This window comes from Globicephala melas, chromosome 21 (assembly GCF_963455315.2).
Source record: "Globicephala melas chromosome 21, mGloMel1.2, whole genome shotgun sequence".
In the NCBI taxonomy this organism is placed as follows: Eukaryota; Metazoa; Chordata; class Mammalia; order Artiodactyla; family Delphinidae; genus Globicephala; species Globicephala melas.
The window spans coordinates 32,286,486-32,305,531 of record NC_083334.1 but is presented as its reverse complement, the minus strand read 5'-3'; the positions used below and the strand labels follow the sequence as shown (position 1 = coordinate 32,305,531).

At 50.7% G+C, this 19,046-nt stretch overlaps 1 protein-coding gene across 7 annotated transcripts in view; it reads left to right on the top strand.

The window, feature by feature from the left end:
• Positions 1 to 19,046, top strand: part of ANK1 (ankyrin 1) — a 211,294-nt gene that overhangs the window by 116,595 nt on the left and 75,653 nt on the right. For all 7 annotated transcript variants that reach the window (XM_060291464.1, XM_060291463.1, XM_060291461.1 and 4 more), the window contains exon 2: positions 4,565 to 4,666. In XM_060291464.1, the coding sequence (XP_060147447.1) occupies positions 4,565 to 4,666 (102 nt within the window). The remainder of the gene's footprint in view (positions 1 to 4,564; positions 4,667 to 19,046) is intronic.

Here is a 19,046-nt window from a genome sequence, read left to right as displayed (position 1 = left end):
ACTGGGAGTTCTGACAGTGACTCTGCCTTTTGCCCAAGCAAGACCCTTTGGGAAGGAGATACTGTCTTATCACTGTTTACAGAAATTAATGAGAGCTCAGTTTCCATTCATCTTTTGAGGTGAGATTTTGCACTGGGAGACCTTGAAAAAGTCAGTCATGATTTGTTCTGGGAAAACTGAGGCCATCTCAAGCCCCAGAGAAGGCGTGAGGAGGCCCTGGGTTCTCCCACCTGGTCTAAACCTAGACTCCACCTGGCTCCGGTGTTTCGGCAGCCTCCCCTGCCCCTGGGTGCAGACTTGCTGACATTTAGCTCCCTGCTTCCGGCGCTCCCTCCCCGGACACTGGAGTCCCCTCTGCTACTTACCTATTGCTATATTCGTATCTGCCCCACTCAGGAAGTGCAAGTTTAATAATAGTCGGGCATCTCAGGTAACCAAGGGTTCACCTCCCTTTTCTGACGAGCAGCCCTGATGAGAACTTGAGTCCCAAGAGGAATTCCATTCCCTTCCTTTCCCCTCTGCTTCCTTCCTCCTGAAGCGAGGGCTGAAGTGGGCACAGCCTCTGAGTGCTGAGAGGCGGAAGGCTCTCTCCGGCCAGAGCTGAACTGGAGTGGAATCTCTGGGCACTAGAACATGGCTAGTGAGGAAGCACTACTTAGATTCCTGCCCAGCCAGGATTCGCTGTGTGACCTCGGACAAGATGCTTAACGTCTCTGTGACCCATTTACCTCATCTGTGAAGAGGAGACAATGAAAGTACCTGCCTCTGGGGATTATTGGGAGGAGCCAGTGAAGTCGTTGGTGCAGAGGGCTTAACACACAGGAAGGGCTTTATAAAGGTGACTTGTTTCATTGTGAAAAGAAGTTCGGGGACATCACGTGGGTTAATCTGTAGGGATGTGGGCGGGGTATGCAATGAGATGTGTGCGACCCCCTCCTCCCCTCAGTGCCGGCAGTTTCCTCAAGGGGAAAATTAGGTTAAAATAAAGCTCAAGATGAGGAAGGGGCAAAGGCGCAAGTGGGCAGCCTTGGTGTGGGTGCTCAGAGGGGTGACAGCTCTCGGTGGCGGTACAGGGTTCAGGGCCATCGTGGACTGATTTTTCTGGACGCAACGAGCGGCTTTCTTTAGCTCCTCTGGTCTCTCCACACAGAGAGGCCTCTCTGAGGCTGCCCTGCAGGGACGGGGCGCTCAGGGAGGGCCGGGGACTCTGGTCCAATTTATCCTAGCGCTGAGATAGTCTGGTTCGTATTTTGTCATTATTGTTGTTTTTCTGGTTGGTATTTACTCAGGTAAATATTCTGAATGGAGCATATTGGATTCTTTTGACTCTCTTTCTGCCCTACTGGGTTACAGGCTGTTCCTAGACGCACCAGGAAACGGCACCTAGGACAGGTCATTAAGTTGCAGGAAACTGAGTTAGAGATTCAGCAGAACAAGATGGCAAGAGTGGGTCTCATATTCCAAAGAGGGCCATTTGCTCTGCAGCTGAAGTATTCTCTGGCACCCAGGAGGTGCCCACTGCATGCCTGTGGAATAGATCACTTTCTAACTCTATCACTTTGCTTGTCAAGTCACGAGGGCAGAGACCTATATTCAGGATTTTTACTCTCTCTCTTTGCCCTAGCAGGATTCTGGACTTGAAACAGGACCTCAGGAAATAAGTTGTAGAATTAAAACTGGGGGGTACACAGTGGAATGACACCGTTATTACCTATAATCCACCTGTAAGATACCCTGAGGATCCTACCTGGGTCCTGACGACTCTATGCCCAGAGAAGACTGAAAAGAAAATGAAAAAGCCTTAGCAATTGAACTTCACCTCTAACTATCTAGGTGACCTTAGCCGGTCACTTTATTTTTACCATCAGTTTTATCATCAGGGAAGGGAAGGCCTGGGACTGGATGATTCCTTCCTAGAGGCCTGTCTTGGCCTCAACGCAGCAGGTCAGGGTCAGAGCCGGGACCTGCCAGGGACCCTTTCTCTGCCATAGATTCACTGTTTAATTGGGAAAGGCATGGGGGCCCTCCCAGCCCCTACACCTGTCATGGGTTTCCGGTCACCCTCAGGTTTGAAATCGCTGAGAATGCACCTCGGGGTCAAGGGCAGTAGGCAGGTTTTGGCTTGATTCAGGGAGTCCTGGGCTGAATCCCTGAGTGTTAACTAACACAGAACTTGGGCGTGTTATTAACCTCTCCAGACCTCAGTTTTGTCACCTCTAAAATGGACATAATAATTACACCTGCCTCACGGGTTGTGATCAGGATTGAAAGATAGAACTGATTGATATTAGTATTATAATTTCATGGTTCAATTAGACACAACAGAAACTATTGAGCCTTCTTCACCTCATCCAGATTGGGCTTCCCCAGCCCTCCGTGTATCTGCTTGTCTGTCTGTCATAAATATTCTCCTTTGCTTCCTAGATTCAATGCTTTGAATAGTGACAGTGTCCTTAGTTGGTGTTACCTCTATTTGTATCCACCATGCTTAGGTTTTCATCCCACATCCTATGATTGTGGTTTGGACAAGTGGGAGATGTGTCTCTCTCTAATACTCTCATTTTGGGGAAATAATGTACTATATTTTTTTCCAGACAGCTGAGTCCAGACAGGCTTTCTGAACCAGCAGGCACAGACAGACATTTTCAGAGGGACTGAACCTTGAGCCTGATTTTTCTGGGAATCCAGCTCATGAGGAACCAACAGATTAATCCTCGCCTGAGGTGGCAGGGACGGGGGCACGGGGCAGCCCTCCGGTGTGAAGATCTGTAAAGCTGGAGAATCTTTCCTGCCCTGGATTAACTGTTTAATTGGTGAAGGTGTGCAGGCCTGCTTTGGTTTCATTGTAGGACGCTGAGATTGTCGGCTGTAGACTTTGAATCTAACAGGTTTAGGGACCGTCATCCCTGTGACTGCTCTAACAGGGTACCACAAACCTGGTGGCTTAAAACGGGAGAAGTATCTTCTCTCACAGTCCGGAGGCCAGAGGTCTGAGTCAGGGTGTTAGCAGAGCCACGCTCCCTCCGGAGGCTCCAGGGCAGACTGCTCTTGACCGCTTCTAGCTTCTAGCTTCTGCTGCTTGCCAGCTTCCTTGGCTCGTGGCCGCTTCACTCCGACCTCTCGTGTGTGTGTGTGTATGTGTGTGTGTGTGTGTGACTGTGTTCTTCTGTCTTTTGTAAGGACACTTATCACTGGATTTAGGGCCAACCTAGGTAATCTAGGACAATCTCATCTCAAGACCCATAACATAATTACATCTGCGAAGACGCTTTTTGCAAGTAAGGTCACATTCAGAGGCTCCAGGGGTTAGGGTGCAGGCGTATCTTGGGGGGCCACGGTTCAGCCCACTACAGCACGTTCTTGGAGGAGGGGAGCTTGGAAGGAGACAGAGCACCCCTGGGTGGATCTTCTGGAGGAACGGCATAAGCCCCCCAACCCCAACCTCCCCCCACTTCACACGTGGCTTGTCACCTGACAGTTCTCACCTGTTAAACTCACCCAGAGTGCACACCGTGTGCGAGCACCGTGCTCCGCGCTTGTGCTGATGTAATAATTATAGTCATGTATAATATTTCCTCTCAGCTTCACAGCCAGGCCTTGTCCCCCTCCCTCCCTGGCTTACAGATAAGAACACAGGAGCAGAGGTACCTGCAGACTGTAGGGCCCCCCTAGACGCAGGGGAGCTGCTCGGAGCCCCTGCAGTTGTCTTCCATTCCCCCAGCTCTCATTCATCTCTAATACAAACCAATGTCCTGGGCAGGGTCTGGATGTGCCTGTAGGTGTCTGAGCCTCAGCATACAGACCCCAAGTGCTTTACTGTCATTCAGGAAAACTGGCGAGGGGCACCTGCCGGCTCAGGTGGCAGAGCCAGACCGCCTGCTGTGCCTCTTCCCTGCTGTGTGAACCTGCACAAGTCACTTGGGCTCTCTGGGCCTCCGTTCCCTCATCTGTAAAATAGGGACGGCAATAGTACTTACCTCTTGGGGATATTTTAAATGACGAAATGCATCTCTGTGTGTGTGTGTTGATACGTATTATATGCCAAGTGCCGATAATGGTTCTGGGCACGTAGTAAGGGCTACGCGCTGTTTACTTAAAAACAAAACCACAGAATAGCACTGAAGAGCTTGCGTGTGGTTCCTGTGGTCCCTCCAGCTGTGACTCAGTGGGTGGGGCCGGGCAGTGCGCTTTGGGCTCCTCAGGAGGAGGGCGGAGCCCGTGGAGGCATCGAGGCAGTGAGACGCCAGGCCTGCTGAGCGGTCACTGGTGGAATGGGAACCCTCTCGAAGGCCGGCCCCTCCCGGGTCCTAGCCAAGATCGCTTGCTCATAAAAACACCAACAGGAAGGGAGGCTGAGCTCTAAAGGCTGCCCCGCACGTGGGCGGAGAGCGGTCTGTCCAGGGGCTCCAGGCCCGTACGCGCCTGGGGACCATGGTGGGCACCTGAACGGGAGGGTGTGCTGGCTGCCGCCGTGACCTTGGCCCTTTTTCACAGCTCTGGGCTTGAATGGATCGTGAGATCTGTGTCACACAGACCCACTCACAGCTTCTCTTTCTCCTCACAGGCCGATGCTGCTACCAGCTTTCTGAGGGCAGCAAGATCAGGTAACTTGGACAAAGCTTTGGACCACCTGCGGAACGGGGTAGACATTAACACCTGTAATCAGGTAAGTGAGATGCAGGGTGCAGGCAGGCATGTGGTCTCTGAAGAGCGGCTCTTGCCTGGTGCCCTTTCCTGAAGGCTTGAATCTGCCTCTGTTCACCTTTTCCCAGTGGCCTCAAACATCCCTCGGGGCTCCCGCCCTGCTGAAGGCCCTAACCTTCAGCAGGGCGGGAGTTTGTGGCCCTGCAGCGGCCCAGGGCCCCATAGAGAAGCGCTGGTGCCCGAACAGTGTGGGCTGCACCCGGCTCCATCCCCTGCGGCCTCTCCCCTTAGAAGTCTCTGGCTGGTCCCTGCTCAGTCTTAAAATTTGTGGCCTTTGAAAGTGGGCTGGAGGAAGGGCCTTTGAAGGATGCTGTGTCAGTGGTGACATTCATCTCCTTTGTCCACCAGCGGGCTTTGTGGGTGTGCTGCTGGGCTGAGAAGGAAACAGTGCTGAGGACTTGCTCTGTCCTATGCTGACAGAGACTGAGAACTAGTGCGGCTGAAAGGGCTTCTCTGGATGTTTCTGGTGCTGAGTGACAGGGCTTGGTTTGGAGAGGGGGAGGGGACTGAAAGTGTGCGGGATGGATCGGAAGACAGAGAGTCAGGTTTGGGGCCAGAAATCTAGGCACTGACTGAATAGAGAGCATCTTACTCCCAAGGAGGAGGACAGGGGTGTGGCTAGGGCCGTGGATGGATGACTTTTGTTGTGTTTGTTTGTTTCTGCCAGTTGTTCACGTACACAGCTGATTCCGTTTCTGATTGAGAAGAAAGTTACCAATTGTGACTTCTTAAAAAATCATCTTAACCATTAAAAAAATTGTTCTTAATTGTGGTGAAAAGCACATAACATAGAATCGACCATCTTAAGCGTTTGTAAGTGTACAGTTCAGTGGCCTTAAGTACATCCATGGATGTCACCACACTCCATCCCCAGGGCTCTTTTCATCTCATAAAACTGAGACTCTGCACCCATTAAACAGCAGCTCGCCCTTCCCTCCTCTCCAGCCCCTGGAGACCACCAACCTCCTGTCTGCCTCTAGGAATCTGATTGCTCCAGGTACCTCACGCATAACAGTGGACTCATGCAGTGTATGTCTTTTGTAGCTGGCTTATTTCACGGAGCACGGTGTCCTCAGGGTCCATCCGTGTTGTGCTGGACTGGATGACCTTTACAAGCCAGCAGGGGAAATACCAGGAATGCAGCTTAACTTTTCCGCTGGCGGCGTGCCTCTGGCCCCGGCCTCTCAGCCTCACTTTCCTGGCCCTCATCCTACTTAAGGTGTACAATACCCTGTGCCAAGACTCCTTTTGGATCCAGTTGGTCTTCTGTGGTCTAAATCCACAGCTGGAAGATCAGAGAGGATGGGGCGGGGGGGGTGGTGTGATGGGGAACAAGTAGGTGTGTGATACGAAGGAGCAGCCATGGCCGTGAACTTCAGAGGGGAGACAGGCGTGTGGACAGACTTGGGGGTGCAAACTAGATGAGGAGAAGCAAAGCCCCCTTCTGTCATCCCTCCACCCAAATATCCCAGCCTGCGCGCGTCCACAGGCCTGAGGACATTCGAGGTGATTCTAAGTAAACGTACAGCCCTAAAGGTCGCCTTTGGAGAGGTTGACACTCTGGACCCGTTGCTTTCATGGGGAGAGACAGTAGGAGCGAAGTCTGGGGGCCACGGGAGTGTCCTGAGGTCAGAGGGCTCAGGAGAGGGGCTGTGTGAGTTGTCCTTGCGGTGTCGCCAACCACCCCCCAGCCCCGTGGGGACACCCGCGGATGCATCTCTGGGCGGCAGGGATGCGAGTTCTGGCTTCCTTTGTTCAGGCCCAGAAACCCAGCTGAGTGTCCGCAGCGCGCCCACTTGAGACGCACCAGCCCCTCAGAGGCCTTCCAAGGATTAAGACGCCAGCTCTCAAAGGAGCCACTTAGCAGAAGTGGGGGCAACTGCATGTCCCTAAGCGCTGAGCCAGAGCTGATTTTCCGTGTGAAATTGGAAGATTCTGATGACACCGGGAGGGGCTCGGTCCTGATCGGGCTGCTGGTGGTGAGGCCCCGGCGTGTGGGTGGCCTGTCCCTCTGCCGTTGCTCCTCTAAGGCACCTCCTCGGTTCATCTCAGGCTCCACGAGCATGAGGCAATATTTGCACTTCATGGACACGCTTTACGATGGGCTTAGCGCCAGAGGAAACTGCTAACTGCTGCAGGCGAGGAAATGATGTGGGGGGCGGGTGTGCGAAAGGAGGGCTACCCTTGGTGCACAGCCCCTCCTATTGGTTTAGCCCCGCGGCTCCTTCACGCCCTCCCCCAGATCTGGGCCCCGCTGCTCTTTGTCTTGTGCTGCCGCAGGGGCAGAGCTGCAGACCCGCCCAGGAGTGCCAGCATCGCTGGAACCTCCTTCTGTTGTTGACGGGTGATTCGGCTTTTGCTCTGAGTGGAGTGTGTTGGGCGGGGGAGGGGGGAGAGGACTGAACGGTGGGGCGCAGCGGGGCCAGAACTTGAACCTCGGTGAACCTCAGCACACCATCCAGGCAACGCCCTTGCCCTGTGATGCGCACAGACCCGTCCTCCTTATGGGATGAGAGCTTCTTCTTTTTAAAGCGCGCGTTCACTGTTTTGAGAAGATAAAAACAGGCTCTTGTCCTGGGGTCGTGGCTCGAGAATTTGCTTTTGCTTGACTCTTTGGAGCCAGTGGACCATGATAGCAGTAATATGGCAAATGCTGATGCTTATATAAGCAACACACTTTCAAAGAGTGTGTCTCGTGGAAAGAATGGGAGTTGTTTGCCATCCTCAGAAATAATAACGCTAAGCAGTGTAAAAAGAGGCTTATTTAAGAGACATCTGAATATTCAGGGCAGCTTTCTTATTGCATAGATTATGTCTACTGATTTTGATCACCATGATTATAGTTATAGAAAAGAACAAGTCCACACGCAAGGACACATGTCTACGTGTGCCTACGCCAGTATCTTTCCATGAATACCCGCGTCTTTCATTGATCCAAGCATTTTTCCGCCTTCAGACCCGGGTAGCCAGTGTCTCCCTGGATACCTCCTCACGTGTAGAGCTGGGCTTTAGGAAATTAGTGGTTAAAAGAAGAAAAAAGCCATCATCCTCATCGTCTCTGAACTATAGTCTACTGGCTGTGAGAGCCGTTAAATCAAATAATCACGCAAATGGGTCTGCAGACCAAACTATGTTAGGAGCCATGAGGAAAGGCAGGGGGTGTTAGGAGAATGTGTAAGAAAGATGTGGGGGGAAAAAAAAAAAAAAGAAAGATGTGGGGTAGGGCTGGAGGTCAGAGAAGACTCCTAGAACAGGAGATACTGAGCTGAGGGGTGAGATGGGGTTAATGAGGGAGGGGAGGGAAGAACATTCCAGAGGCAGAGAAAAGCCTGGAGAGTTTAGTGGCAGCCAGAACGGCTGCAGGCGGAGAGAACAGGGACCCGATGAGGCCGGAGAGGTGACCTCAGGGCTGTGCTGGACCCGAGAGGCAGGGGCAATGGTCAACAGCGGCCAACAACTGGGTCAGCGTGCCCCAGGGCCCGAGCCCTGTGTGTGTGCATCACAAGTGTGGGCACGTGTGCGCCACCGTTTCCTGCCGAGCCCCACGTTGACCCTCTGGTTGCCGAGTGAGGAGAAGGGTCTTGGGGAGGGACAAGAACGGCAGGAGTGGGGGACTGACCGAGAAGGATGGAGGGATTTCAGCCTTTGCACGCCGGCACAGCTGCATCCGTGTGTCCTGGTAGAGCATCTGGTTAAGGATTCTGCTCTTTATCCTAAGAGCCGAGGGGAGCGACCACAGATTCAAGCACAGGAGTGACAAGGCCGCAGGTGGCCACTGTGAGCACGACAGGTGGAAGGGCCCACAGGTGGATACAGGGAAGCCAGTTATAACAGCGGTCCCCAACCTTTTTGGCACCAGGGACCGGTTTCGTGGAAGACAGTTTTTCCACGGATGGCGGTTCAGGTGGTAATGCGAGCGACAGGGAGCGTATGTGCAACCAGTAGTGCTCCGCGCCCGGGGGTGGGGGACCCCTGGGTTATAAGATGACAGCAGTAGTGCAGGAGAGACACGTCGGGGGCCTGGGTCAGGGTCGTGGCCATGGGGATGGGTGAGTTGGAAGGGGCTGGGAGAGGGGAAGGAGGCTTCCAGGGACCCTGCTGAAGGGTGTCTGGCTTGTGCGGGCCGTGGAGGCTGGCACTGCTCACGGACAGAAGAAGCGGGAGCAGCCTCGGTGTGTGCAGGGCTGGGCGGGCATCCTCTTAGGGAGTCTTTGAGGAATCCAGTGAAATATGCAGTAAGCAATTGCTGTATTTGAGCCTGGGACTCAGATAAGAGGTCCAACCCAGAGAGATATTTGGAAGCCACTCAGCACTCATGGAAGCGGGCGTCGGCGCATGGGAACAGGGCCGAGAGGTGTGTTGAATCTAATCCCCCAGTGTCGTCATGGGGCTCATTTCACACGTATTTATTAAACACCTTGTTTGTGCCAGGTATCAGGCACTGAGCAAGATAGGCAAAAGAGACAAAGTCTGTGCCCTCGCGACATTTATCGCTGGTGAAGGAGACAGAGAGTTAGCAAGAAAAGGAACATACATAACATCAGCTAATGAGACATCCCATGAAGGAGGGAGGGAAAGGGGCCTCATCTAGAGGGTAGTTAAGGCAGGCCTCTCTAAGGGGATGATTTAAAAAGAAGTAAGGGAGAACCATGTGCTTTCTGGAGGTGAGTGTTCCTGGAGGAGGGGATGTGCTAAGGTCCTGGGGCAGGGGTGAGCTTGGTTTGTTTGGGGAAGAACAAGAACAGTGTGGCTGCAGTGGAAGGATGGAAGGGAGGCATGGTAGGCGGGGAGGTGGGAGAAATTGCCGGCACGGAATCTTGAAGGGCTTTCGGGCCTCGGTGAGGATTTGGATTTTGCTTCAAGGGTGATGGGACGCCTCTGGAAGGTACTCCATCTAACTTAGGTATTTAAGAGATCGCCCTGGCTGCTGTGTGGAGAATCGACTTGGGGCACAGGGACAGAAGCGGGGAGACTTGGGGGGGAAGCTGAGGCAGGGGACCAGGCAGAATCCCGAGGGGGCTCTGAATAAGGGGGGAGAAGGTTGGGAGCGAAGCCCAGGGACTTGCCCCCGCCAGGCTCACAGGGTTGTCACCCTGACTGTGGTGGTCTCAGCACACACGGCACAGGGCATCTAGGGGCCAGGGGCCCTGACTCAGCCTGGGACCGTGTCATTCTCGCACATGGCGGTGGGCTGGTTGGGTCATGTCTCAGCTCGAAAGCCATTGTGAAGACACAGTTGTCCCCAGGGCCTGAAGCAATGTCCGCTGTCGTCACCCCGATCCCCTCACAGCTCAGCCGTGTCCGACCGTAGAGCATAGCAGAGTCGTCTTATCTGTCGTAGTAGATGCTAAGCGACCTGTGGCGAAGCCCATGGCTGCCTCTGCCCCTCAACACCCAGCACACGACGTGTCATATGGTCGATACTGGCTTGAATAAATGGCTCCGTAATTAGACACACACTAACAGCAGCCTCGTGTGTCCAATTTCCAGAATTATTGCTAGATTACTTACATCAAATTAAAATATTTTATTATGGCGGCCATAGCAAGAAAAAAACATACTTTCTGGGATGCACTCATCGACCTTACGTGCTTAGCAGTTAGCCCAATAAAAAGAGAACGAGGGGCCCGCAAGTCAAGAGCCTCTGTTCTCCCGAATTCCTAGAATTGCCCGGTCTACATGGGGCTCCACTGGGAACGGCCAGCTCTAACTCCAGGGGCGAAAAGCCTCACTACTTTAGGTTTCTGCTGTTCTTATGACGCTCACAAACCCTGGCTCATTGGCCTTCCTGATAGGAATAAAGGAAATTTCACTCCTACAGGAGAAGCCTTGTCTGCAGTGCTGGCATAAGGCAAAGAGTTAGAAGAAGGGTTTTCTGGAGCATCCCAGGCAGCCTCCATCCCCTTAGCCTGTCTTATTCTTCTCCATGGTACTTACTGTTGCCTGACTTGCTATGCGTCTGTGTCTTACTGTCTGTCTTCCCTGCTACAGTGGAGGCACCTCGAAGGGAGAGGACTTTGCTTTATTCAGCACTCCTTGTCAAGATTCTGCCTTGCACGTAGTAGGTGCTCATAAAATCAGTCAGTAGCTCTCCAGTCTGCTGTAACCACTAATGATGAAGCCTTATTTATTTGACGCTTAGCCCATGTAGGAACTCCATCTAAGCACTGCCACTTTTTCTTTTTGAGTTTTAAAAATTTATTTATTTATTTATAAGTTTTTATTGAAATATAGTTGATTTACAATGTTGTGTTTGTTTCAGGTGTACAGCAAAGTGATTTAGTTATACATATATATATTCTTTTTTTACACTCTCTCCCATGATAGTTTATTATAAGATATTGAGTATAGTTCCCTGTGCTATACAGTAGGTCCTTGGTGGTTAGCTCTTTTGTATACAGTAGTGTGTATATTTTAATCCCAAACTCCTAATTTATCCCTCCCTCCCTTCTGCTTTGGTAACCATAAGTTTGTCTTCTATATCTGTGAGCCTATTTCTATTTTGTAAGTGAGTTCATTTGTATCTTTTTTTTTTTTTAGATTCCACATATAAGTGATATCATATGGTATTTGTCTTTCTCTGTCTGGCTTACTTCACTTAGTATGAGAATCTCTAGGTCCATCCACGTCGTCGTAAGCAGTGCCACTTCTAAGAGCAGCGTGAAATAGTCCCTCTTAGGATAATGACTCTCCTGCGTGATGGTGCTTCTGGCACCAGCCACACTCATCAAATACGTGGCAGTGTTCGCTGCCGTATCCAGAAGCTCGACCATCTGAGCAATCACAAAAACGTAAACAATTTCCGACACAGCCCACGAGAGCATGTGAAACCATGCTAGTTCCATTGATGTTCCCTAAATTTCCACATGTGCCTTCCACATGCACCCAGCATTGCTGGGTACTTGTTTATCTTGAAGGTGAAGGGTTTTCAGCATTTCAAATAAATGGTGCACCTGAACAAGAGCTACAGAATAATCTCTTCTACAGCAGCCAAATGCCAAGTCTTTTGATCAGGATTTGTGATAATTGCTACCTTTCCAAATTATAGTCTTAGAACTTAGAGGAGATCTTGGCATTCAACTCTGTGTCACTTTATAGCTCAGAGAGCTGAGGTCTAGAGGTTACTTCTGAATATCTTCTGAGCTTTATAACTTTGGATTTGGAGAGATGGGCTGGCAAAGACCCCCTGAAGTTTCTCTGCTCGTTCAGGTACTCAACAAACATGTATGTTTACATTTTTCTTTTAATTCATTTTTTTCCTTTTTCAAAATGCATTTTATTTTCTTGAAGTAGAGTTGGTTTACAATGTTCTGTTAATTTCTGCCGTCCAGCCAAGTGACTCAGTTATACACATATATATATTCTTTTTCAGATTCGTTTCCATTCTGGTTCATCACAGGATATTGAATAGAGTTCCCTGTGCTACACAGCAGGACCTTGTTGCTTACCCGTTCTCTATACCATAGTTCTATAAACATGTATTGAGCACTTAGAACACCCCCAGGACCTTGGGAAACACTAAATTCAACCATGCCCTGCTCTCAAAGAACTTGGAGGCCAGTGAAGAAGTCCAGCTTGTAAACAGAGGGTTACAGATCCAGCGCCATCCAGAATGAGGCTGTCCTCATTCACTTATTCATCACTCAACACATTTCTTGAGCTGCTCTACTAAGCCACGTGCGAGCCACTCACAGTGAGTGCTCCGCTATCACTTCTAGTCTGGGGGTGGTGGCTGCGGTGAGTCAGAGAAAGCCCTGGAAGGAAGAGCGGGAGTTTGCCAGGGAAATTGGGAACGGGGAACTGCAGCGGGAAGGAGCAGACTGTGCAGAGGCAGGGGTGGCCAAGGGCACAGGCAGTGGGGATGTTGGTGAGCTTGGGGTACATGAAATGTAAGAGGGGAGGATGGGGTGACCAGGCTAAGGAGGGTGCATCTGGATCAGGGCCAGTATGGAGGCTGTTAGTCTTCTCTGGCATCATCTTTTTTTTTTTTTTTTCGGCCGCACTGCTCAGCACGCGGGATCTTCGTTCCCCGACCAGGGATCGAACCCAGGCCCCCCTGCAGTGGAAGTGTGGAGTCTTAACCACTGGACCACCAGGGAAGTCCCCTCTGGCATCATCTTTTGCTTAGGAACTGCTGACAGGTGTAGAGATCATGTTCAACTACACTGTTCCCTAATTCTACCTGCACCCCCCAACTCACACAGAAAGCCTCTCGATACGTGGTATACCATACGATCACATGGTAACGTTAAGGCTTCTGGAAATGTGCTGTTTGTCGCAGCTCTGGAATAGTGAAGAAGCAAGGGGAAGGGTGTGTGATTGCAGCTCCCCCATGTGGGAGAGTGGTGGTCTGGGGTGTGCAGGTGTACAAGGGGAACACTAGACGCCCCAGAGCCTGGTTCCAGGGACTCTTCTGGAGCTCCGGTTCCTGCTAGAAAAGGTACTAGTGAAAAAGACAGAACCTGAAAACCTCCTTCCCCTGAATTATTTTAAATAGGTAAATGACTTCTGCATCGTGGCAGAAATGAGCTACTTGGTGTTCCTCTTGCTAGTTACAGTGGCTAATTTATAGTTGGAAAGGAAGTTGATTGCCTGACATGAATCAGAGTGACCCATGGTGTTTTAAGAATCACAGATTTCAGTTCTCTGGTGTCTCTGCTTTCCCAAGCCCTTCCAGGCATGGCCGCTTTGAAGGCTCACATCACCCCTGTGGAGTGGATAGAGCAGGTGCTTGATAAGTGAGGTCGGTGAAGAGGCAAAGAGTCTTCCTGAGCTGGAGCCGGGGCCTCCCAACCCCTAGCCTGGCCTCTGTGCACCGAACCCCGCGGACAGGCTGACTGGTTTTGTTTTCATTTCCCTTCCCTCTTGGTGAAGAGAGAGTTAACTGACTGCTTCAGGTGTATAAAAATGTCCACTTGTAGCAACAACGGGGACATCGCTGGGATCCGAGGGACTAGAAAGGGTGATAGCATCGTCAGGAAGGATCTGGAACATATTACAAGGAAAGCACACCCTCCAAAGTCCACTTTATGGTTTGATTGCTGTGAATTTACAACGTGAAGACTAGATGTGGCATTCTTAGTCTCGAGAGATTAAGAAGAAAGATAGCTCTGTGTGTGTGTCAGGTTGCATGTGTGTGAATTCAGTTCCGTCAACTCTTAGGGAACACACGGTGTGTGCCAGGCCCGTTTTTGTCATTTGTGACAACCATGTCCCTGAGTGTGTTTTGAGATTTTTCATTTAACAGCAAAACGAATGCAGGGTAGTTGTTGAAAAACTCACACTTTACAGAAATACAGAAAGTCAGTCTTCTGTTAGTCTCCCCTTCTGCTCCCAACCCCCCCAAATTACTGTGAACAGTTTGGCAGGAGTCTTGTCGTATGTGTTTCTGCATCTCTATGTGCAAAAACACATATGTTTTTTTTTTATTGCAGTAAAATTGCTTTACAATGTTGTTAGTTTCTGCTGTACAGTGAAGCGACTCAGCTATATGTATACCTATATCCCCTCCCTCTTGGACCTCTCTCCCATCCCCCATCCCACCCATCTAGGTCACCACAGAGCACCGAGCTGAGCTCCCTGTGCTATATAGCAGGTTCCGACTAGCTATCTGTTTTACATATGGTAGTGTATTTATGTCAAACCTCATCTCCCAATTCGTCCCACCCTCCCCTATTTTAGTTGTCTTCTGAGAGTGCGTACACGATTCTGGAATTATGGAATTAAGAGAAGCAGGCCTGTCATTTTGAAGATTCACAGGCTGAGGCCTGGCAGGTGAAGTGACATGTCTAGACATCAGGAGGACAGTTTAGAGGCCCTCGTCCCGTGTCCGACGTTCTTGCCTGTAAACCCCACTGCCCTGCTTCTGAAGAGCTGGTTCTTTTTATCCTGTTAAAGGAATGCTGAGATCTCGGACGTGGGTTCTCTTTCTAGTCCACAGGAGATATTCTTAGCTGCTGAGCTGAATTTTAGAGTCCCGTTAGTCCCGTTGTCTCATTAACCTGAGCTCACACTTTCCTCTGTGTCCCCAAGGACCTCCAGCCCCTGCGGCCGCTGAGCTGCTGAGTACAAGGAAGCTGCCCAGGTGTGTATGGAGAGGAGAGGGAAGGGGACCGGGTCGAGGCATCTCCTCCCGAAGCTCCCAAAGAGGTGTGGATTTCTGGCTTTTTCTTTCTTTTCTTTTTTTCTTAAGATAATGAAAGCACTCAAGTGTTTTTCTCCTTGTGAATATCCAGTAACCTCTAAATCATAAGCGCTGCCTGGGTAAGGAGGTAAACTTCGATTGTAATAGGGCAGAGCAGGGGCACGTGCAGAGCTGGTCCTGTGCCTTCCCCTCTGACTGTACGCCTTCCTCTCCGTTTCTGAGCTGCTTCTACCTTCCCCGGCCCTGGACCGGAGACAGGATGGCAAAGGAGACGAGGGCTGATTTCCCGCCAGGGTGACAGCAATCGCTTCAGCTCTTTCTGGCTTCCGATGTGTTAGACCCAGGGTCATATATTTTTAGCAGACCTTTCCCACCAAGCGGTCTCCAGGGAGCCACGTGATAGCCGGGTCAGAAGGAGGCTGCGGTGAGGTGTGTGGGGGCCCTGCCCTGCCCTCCTGTCCGCTGGTTCCCATGTGGGGCTTCGGCTGCTCTCCGGGGTTTCCAGCCTAGAACGGGCTTCTCAACTCCGGTAAAGGTCGCCCCTCGCGGGGCCTGTAAAATAGGAGGGATGTGCATGCTCAGCCTCTCACTCTGGCTTTGATCCTTACACGCGCGGGAACCGCAACGGGCTGCCCATCCTCTCCCACCAGAGCCAGAGCCCAGAGTAACGCAGAGCTCTGCGTCCGCTTCTCTGACAACCTCTTCTACCCCTCCCACTCGGCTCCTTCCTACCCCCCACTTTCTTTTTTAAAATTGTAACATTTCAAACCTATAGAAAATTTGCAAGAACTGTACAAAGAATCCCCACATCTCCCTCACCCAGATTCTCTGCGACCTTTCCTCTCTATTGATCTGTAATATGTACTACAGATGATGGAGTTCCCCATCACCCCTAAACAGCCGGTGCGTACCACCCAGTAGTCAGGACACAGAGTCTCTCCAAGAAGCCCCTCTGGGATCACTTGTCATGTCTTATCGGCCTCCTTCCACCTGGAATGCTTCCTCAGCCTTGGCCTGTTTCTACTCTTTTTGACCGTCTTCCGTTCTGTAGTTTGCACCTGAGCTGCGTCTGCTGACGTTTCCTGGTGACCAGGCAGAGGCAGGGCATTCCTAGCAGGATCCCATAGAAATCATGCTCCCTTTCCACTCCAAGGATGTTAGCCTTGATCACCTGCTGAAGTTGGTGTCTGCCAAGTTTTTCTACTGTGAAATCATCCATTTTTCCCTCTGTAGTTGATCAGTATTTTCTTGGGGAGGAATATTCCAATATAATGCCAATATCCTGTCCCTCATCAAACTCCCAGCCACCATTCCTGGCACATACACGGATGACCTCTGCCTGCATCACTACCACTATGGTGTTTCCAAGGAGTGATTCTCCATCTCCATCATTTCTTCTACGTTTATTAGCTGGCATTCCACTGAAGGACAAGCTTTCCCTTCTCCCTCATTGATTTGTTTTTTATTCATTATTTACTTATAATGAGTCTCTTCAGACTCATGGGTTCCTGTTTTATTTGATGCATTGTAATCTGATACTCTCATGCCTTATTTTGATGTTCAGATCTAAACCAGGCCACTGGGAGCCCTTTCAATAAGCGGGCTTCTGTGTGGTGTGACGTGTTTGCATCATTCTTGATTTCCTTACTTTCTGGCATAAGTTATCCCAGTGGCATTTTGTACTTGCCCTGCCCCAGCCCTGGATCAGCCACTTTTCCAAGGCCCCCTGTTTCCTTTCAGTGGAGGCTGGTACGTAGACACCAAAACCTGATCACTCGGTGTGCCCACTGCTACTGCTAGTCATGTGTGTACACACATCTGTACCTATTTCTACATCTATCTGTGTATGTGTATTTTTAAAAACCCATGGGATCAAGCCAGTACTTGTAATCCTGGTCCAAGACCTCAGGGTTCTTCCCAGCCTTTCCTCTTTCCAGGTTTTAAATCCCTTCAGACAGTGAGAAATCTGACTTCCACGGATTCGCATCATCCTTAACATGTTTGTTTATTCACTCGATGTGCCAACCTCCCAAGCACTCCAGAGCGGCCCTCCCCTCCCTCTCAGATGCCTCTGCAGGGCACCCCTCCAGTTCACTGTCCTGCTTCCTCAGATGCCAGCATCTTCCAGCTGGGAGGTGAGGGACGGGAACAAGAAGAGAAGGGAAGATGGGAAAACCCCTGTTCCCTTTTGATTTCATTTCTGTTTGGGCTGAAAATTTAATGCAGGCAATTTGAGGAGAGGACCCAAGATTTATATTGTTGTAGCAGTTTCTTTGCCAGCAGCTTCATTCATGCCCTCATGTCGTTGAGCCCAGAGTGACAGTCGCTCCGTCTTTCCTTTCCCGTCACCTTTGTTGCTCGTCTTTCCCTCTGTCTTTGGTTTCCATGGTCTCTGCCTTTCCTTCTTCCCTCCCTCTTTCTCTCTTTCTCATCAATTTCAGGATTTGGAGTCGGGATGGCAACCATTTCAGTCCTTTTCTCTCTCCATAGCCCTGTTTAGATTTTTATTTCCTACTCTGTTTCAGGGCTGCAGACCTGGAAATATGTAATGTCAGTGATCGTGCCCCACAGATAGGAACCAATAATAGAGCAAAGCTAGAGGTCACGAATGTACAGGCGGGTTGTTACTCGGGGAATTAAGCTTCTGTAACGTAGAGTATAATACTCATCTTCCCTGGACAGATATAACAAGCTACTAGAGGATCCGGACTGGGTGGGAAAGTAGCGTATAAAATATAAGAACTAGGTGCGTGATCCTCTGTGTATACAGCCTTGTCCTTTATGGGCGAGACCTTCACTCCTGGCTGACTGCCTGGGTAAAGTGGGTGTGGCCTGAAGGCAAGTTACCTAGAAACTCCTCCCCCACTGCGTCTTGTTCCCCTCTAGGGCCCTCAGCTTCTTGGCCTTCTCTGCCGCTGCTGCTCTGGCTTATTCTTCCAGGACTCCACTCCTTTCCTTCCCCATCGAAGCCTCCCCTGCCCAAGGCTCCATAGCCTCTGATAATAGGGCAGCCAATTAATCTGCTAAGCGGAGCCAATAACAGGGTAGTAGGTGCTTATGAATAAAAAGGCCATGCTTCCCAGCTGCTACAGGAGCACACACTGCTTAGCTCAAAGAAAGGGTGTAGGGGCTGGAATCATGAGGTTCAGGGGCTGTGGGGTGGCAGGGGCAGGTGGGCAGGAGGGTCCTCCGGACACAGCCTGAGGCTGCTCCAGGGCCACCTGTGTGTGTGTGCGTGAAATCACCGGGTGTGAGAAAAGGAGTGGAACGGGGCGTGTCCACACGAGAACGCCAGCAGCAGCCTCGGAGGTGTTCTTGGAGTTTTCAAAGAGGCAGAGGATCTCCGGACACCAAGGCCTCTCGGTTTGAAATCGTCCTCTGCTCTGGACAGGATGAGAGTTTAATCTCCTGTGACACGTCTACTGGATTTGTGCATTGAGAAATCAATTAGTGTAATTGGGGCAATCGGAGACGTGAAACAGAGGGATCATTTACTGAGAACAAATGTCTGGAATTGTCTATTTTACCAGTGGAATTTCTCACAGTTGGTACAAGAAAATACTCCAAATTAAATCATTCAGGCTGAATGAGACTTTAGTTTTCTTCTTCTTCTTCTTAAAAATGTTAAAAGAAACACGGCCTGGCTGAGCTCTCCTCCCCTCCCATCAGACAGATTGCTCCTCAGAAGGATCCTCTAGACTGACATTTTACCTGAAAAAAACAGAGCAAAGGCAGAAGAAACGCCAGGTGTGCATGTTTGGCATGAACATTTTTGCCCAAAAGATCCTAAAATGGTTGTCTGCCGTGTTAAGACCACGTGGGACGAGATCATATGGGACCAGGTGGCCTCAGGGGCTCAGGATAGGGAGTTTCTAGGATGTAAAAAGCTTCGAAGAGCATTGCTCCCACCCTAACAGAGAGAGAAAAGCTTGGATAATCTACAGAATGACAGTTTTCCCTGAGCCCATCAGAGGGCTGAGGCCACAAGGCAATGGACGTTTAGCTGAATTCCAGAAAGCGCTGAGCCCTCCGGGGAGAGGGCCACCATTTCAGCTTTGGCAGAAGCAGGAGAGAAAAGCAGTTACCATGCAAGTGAGGTCGTCACAGACTCCCGCAGGCCGGTGTGGCTTGAGTGTGTCTGGAGCCCCAGGCCTCCACCAGGTGCTCCTGAGAAATAGTGGGGTAAATCAGGAGGCCA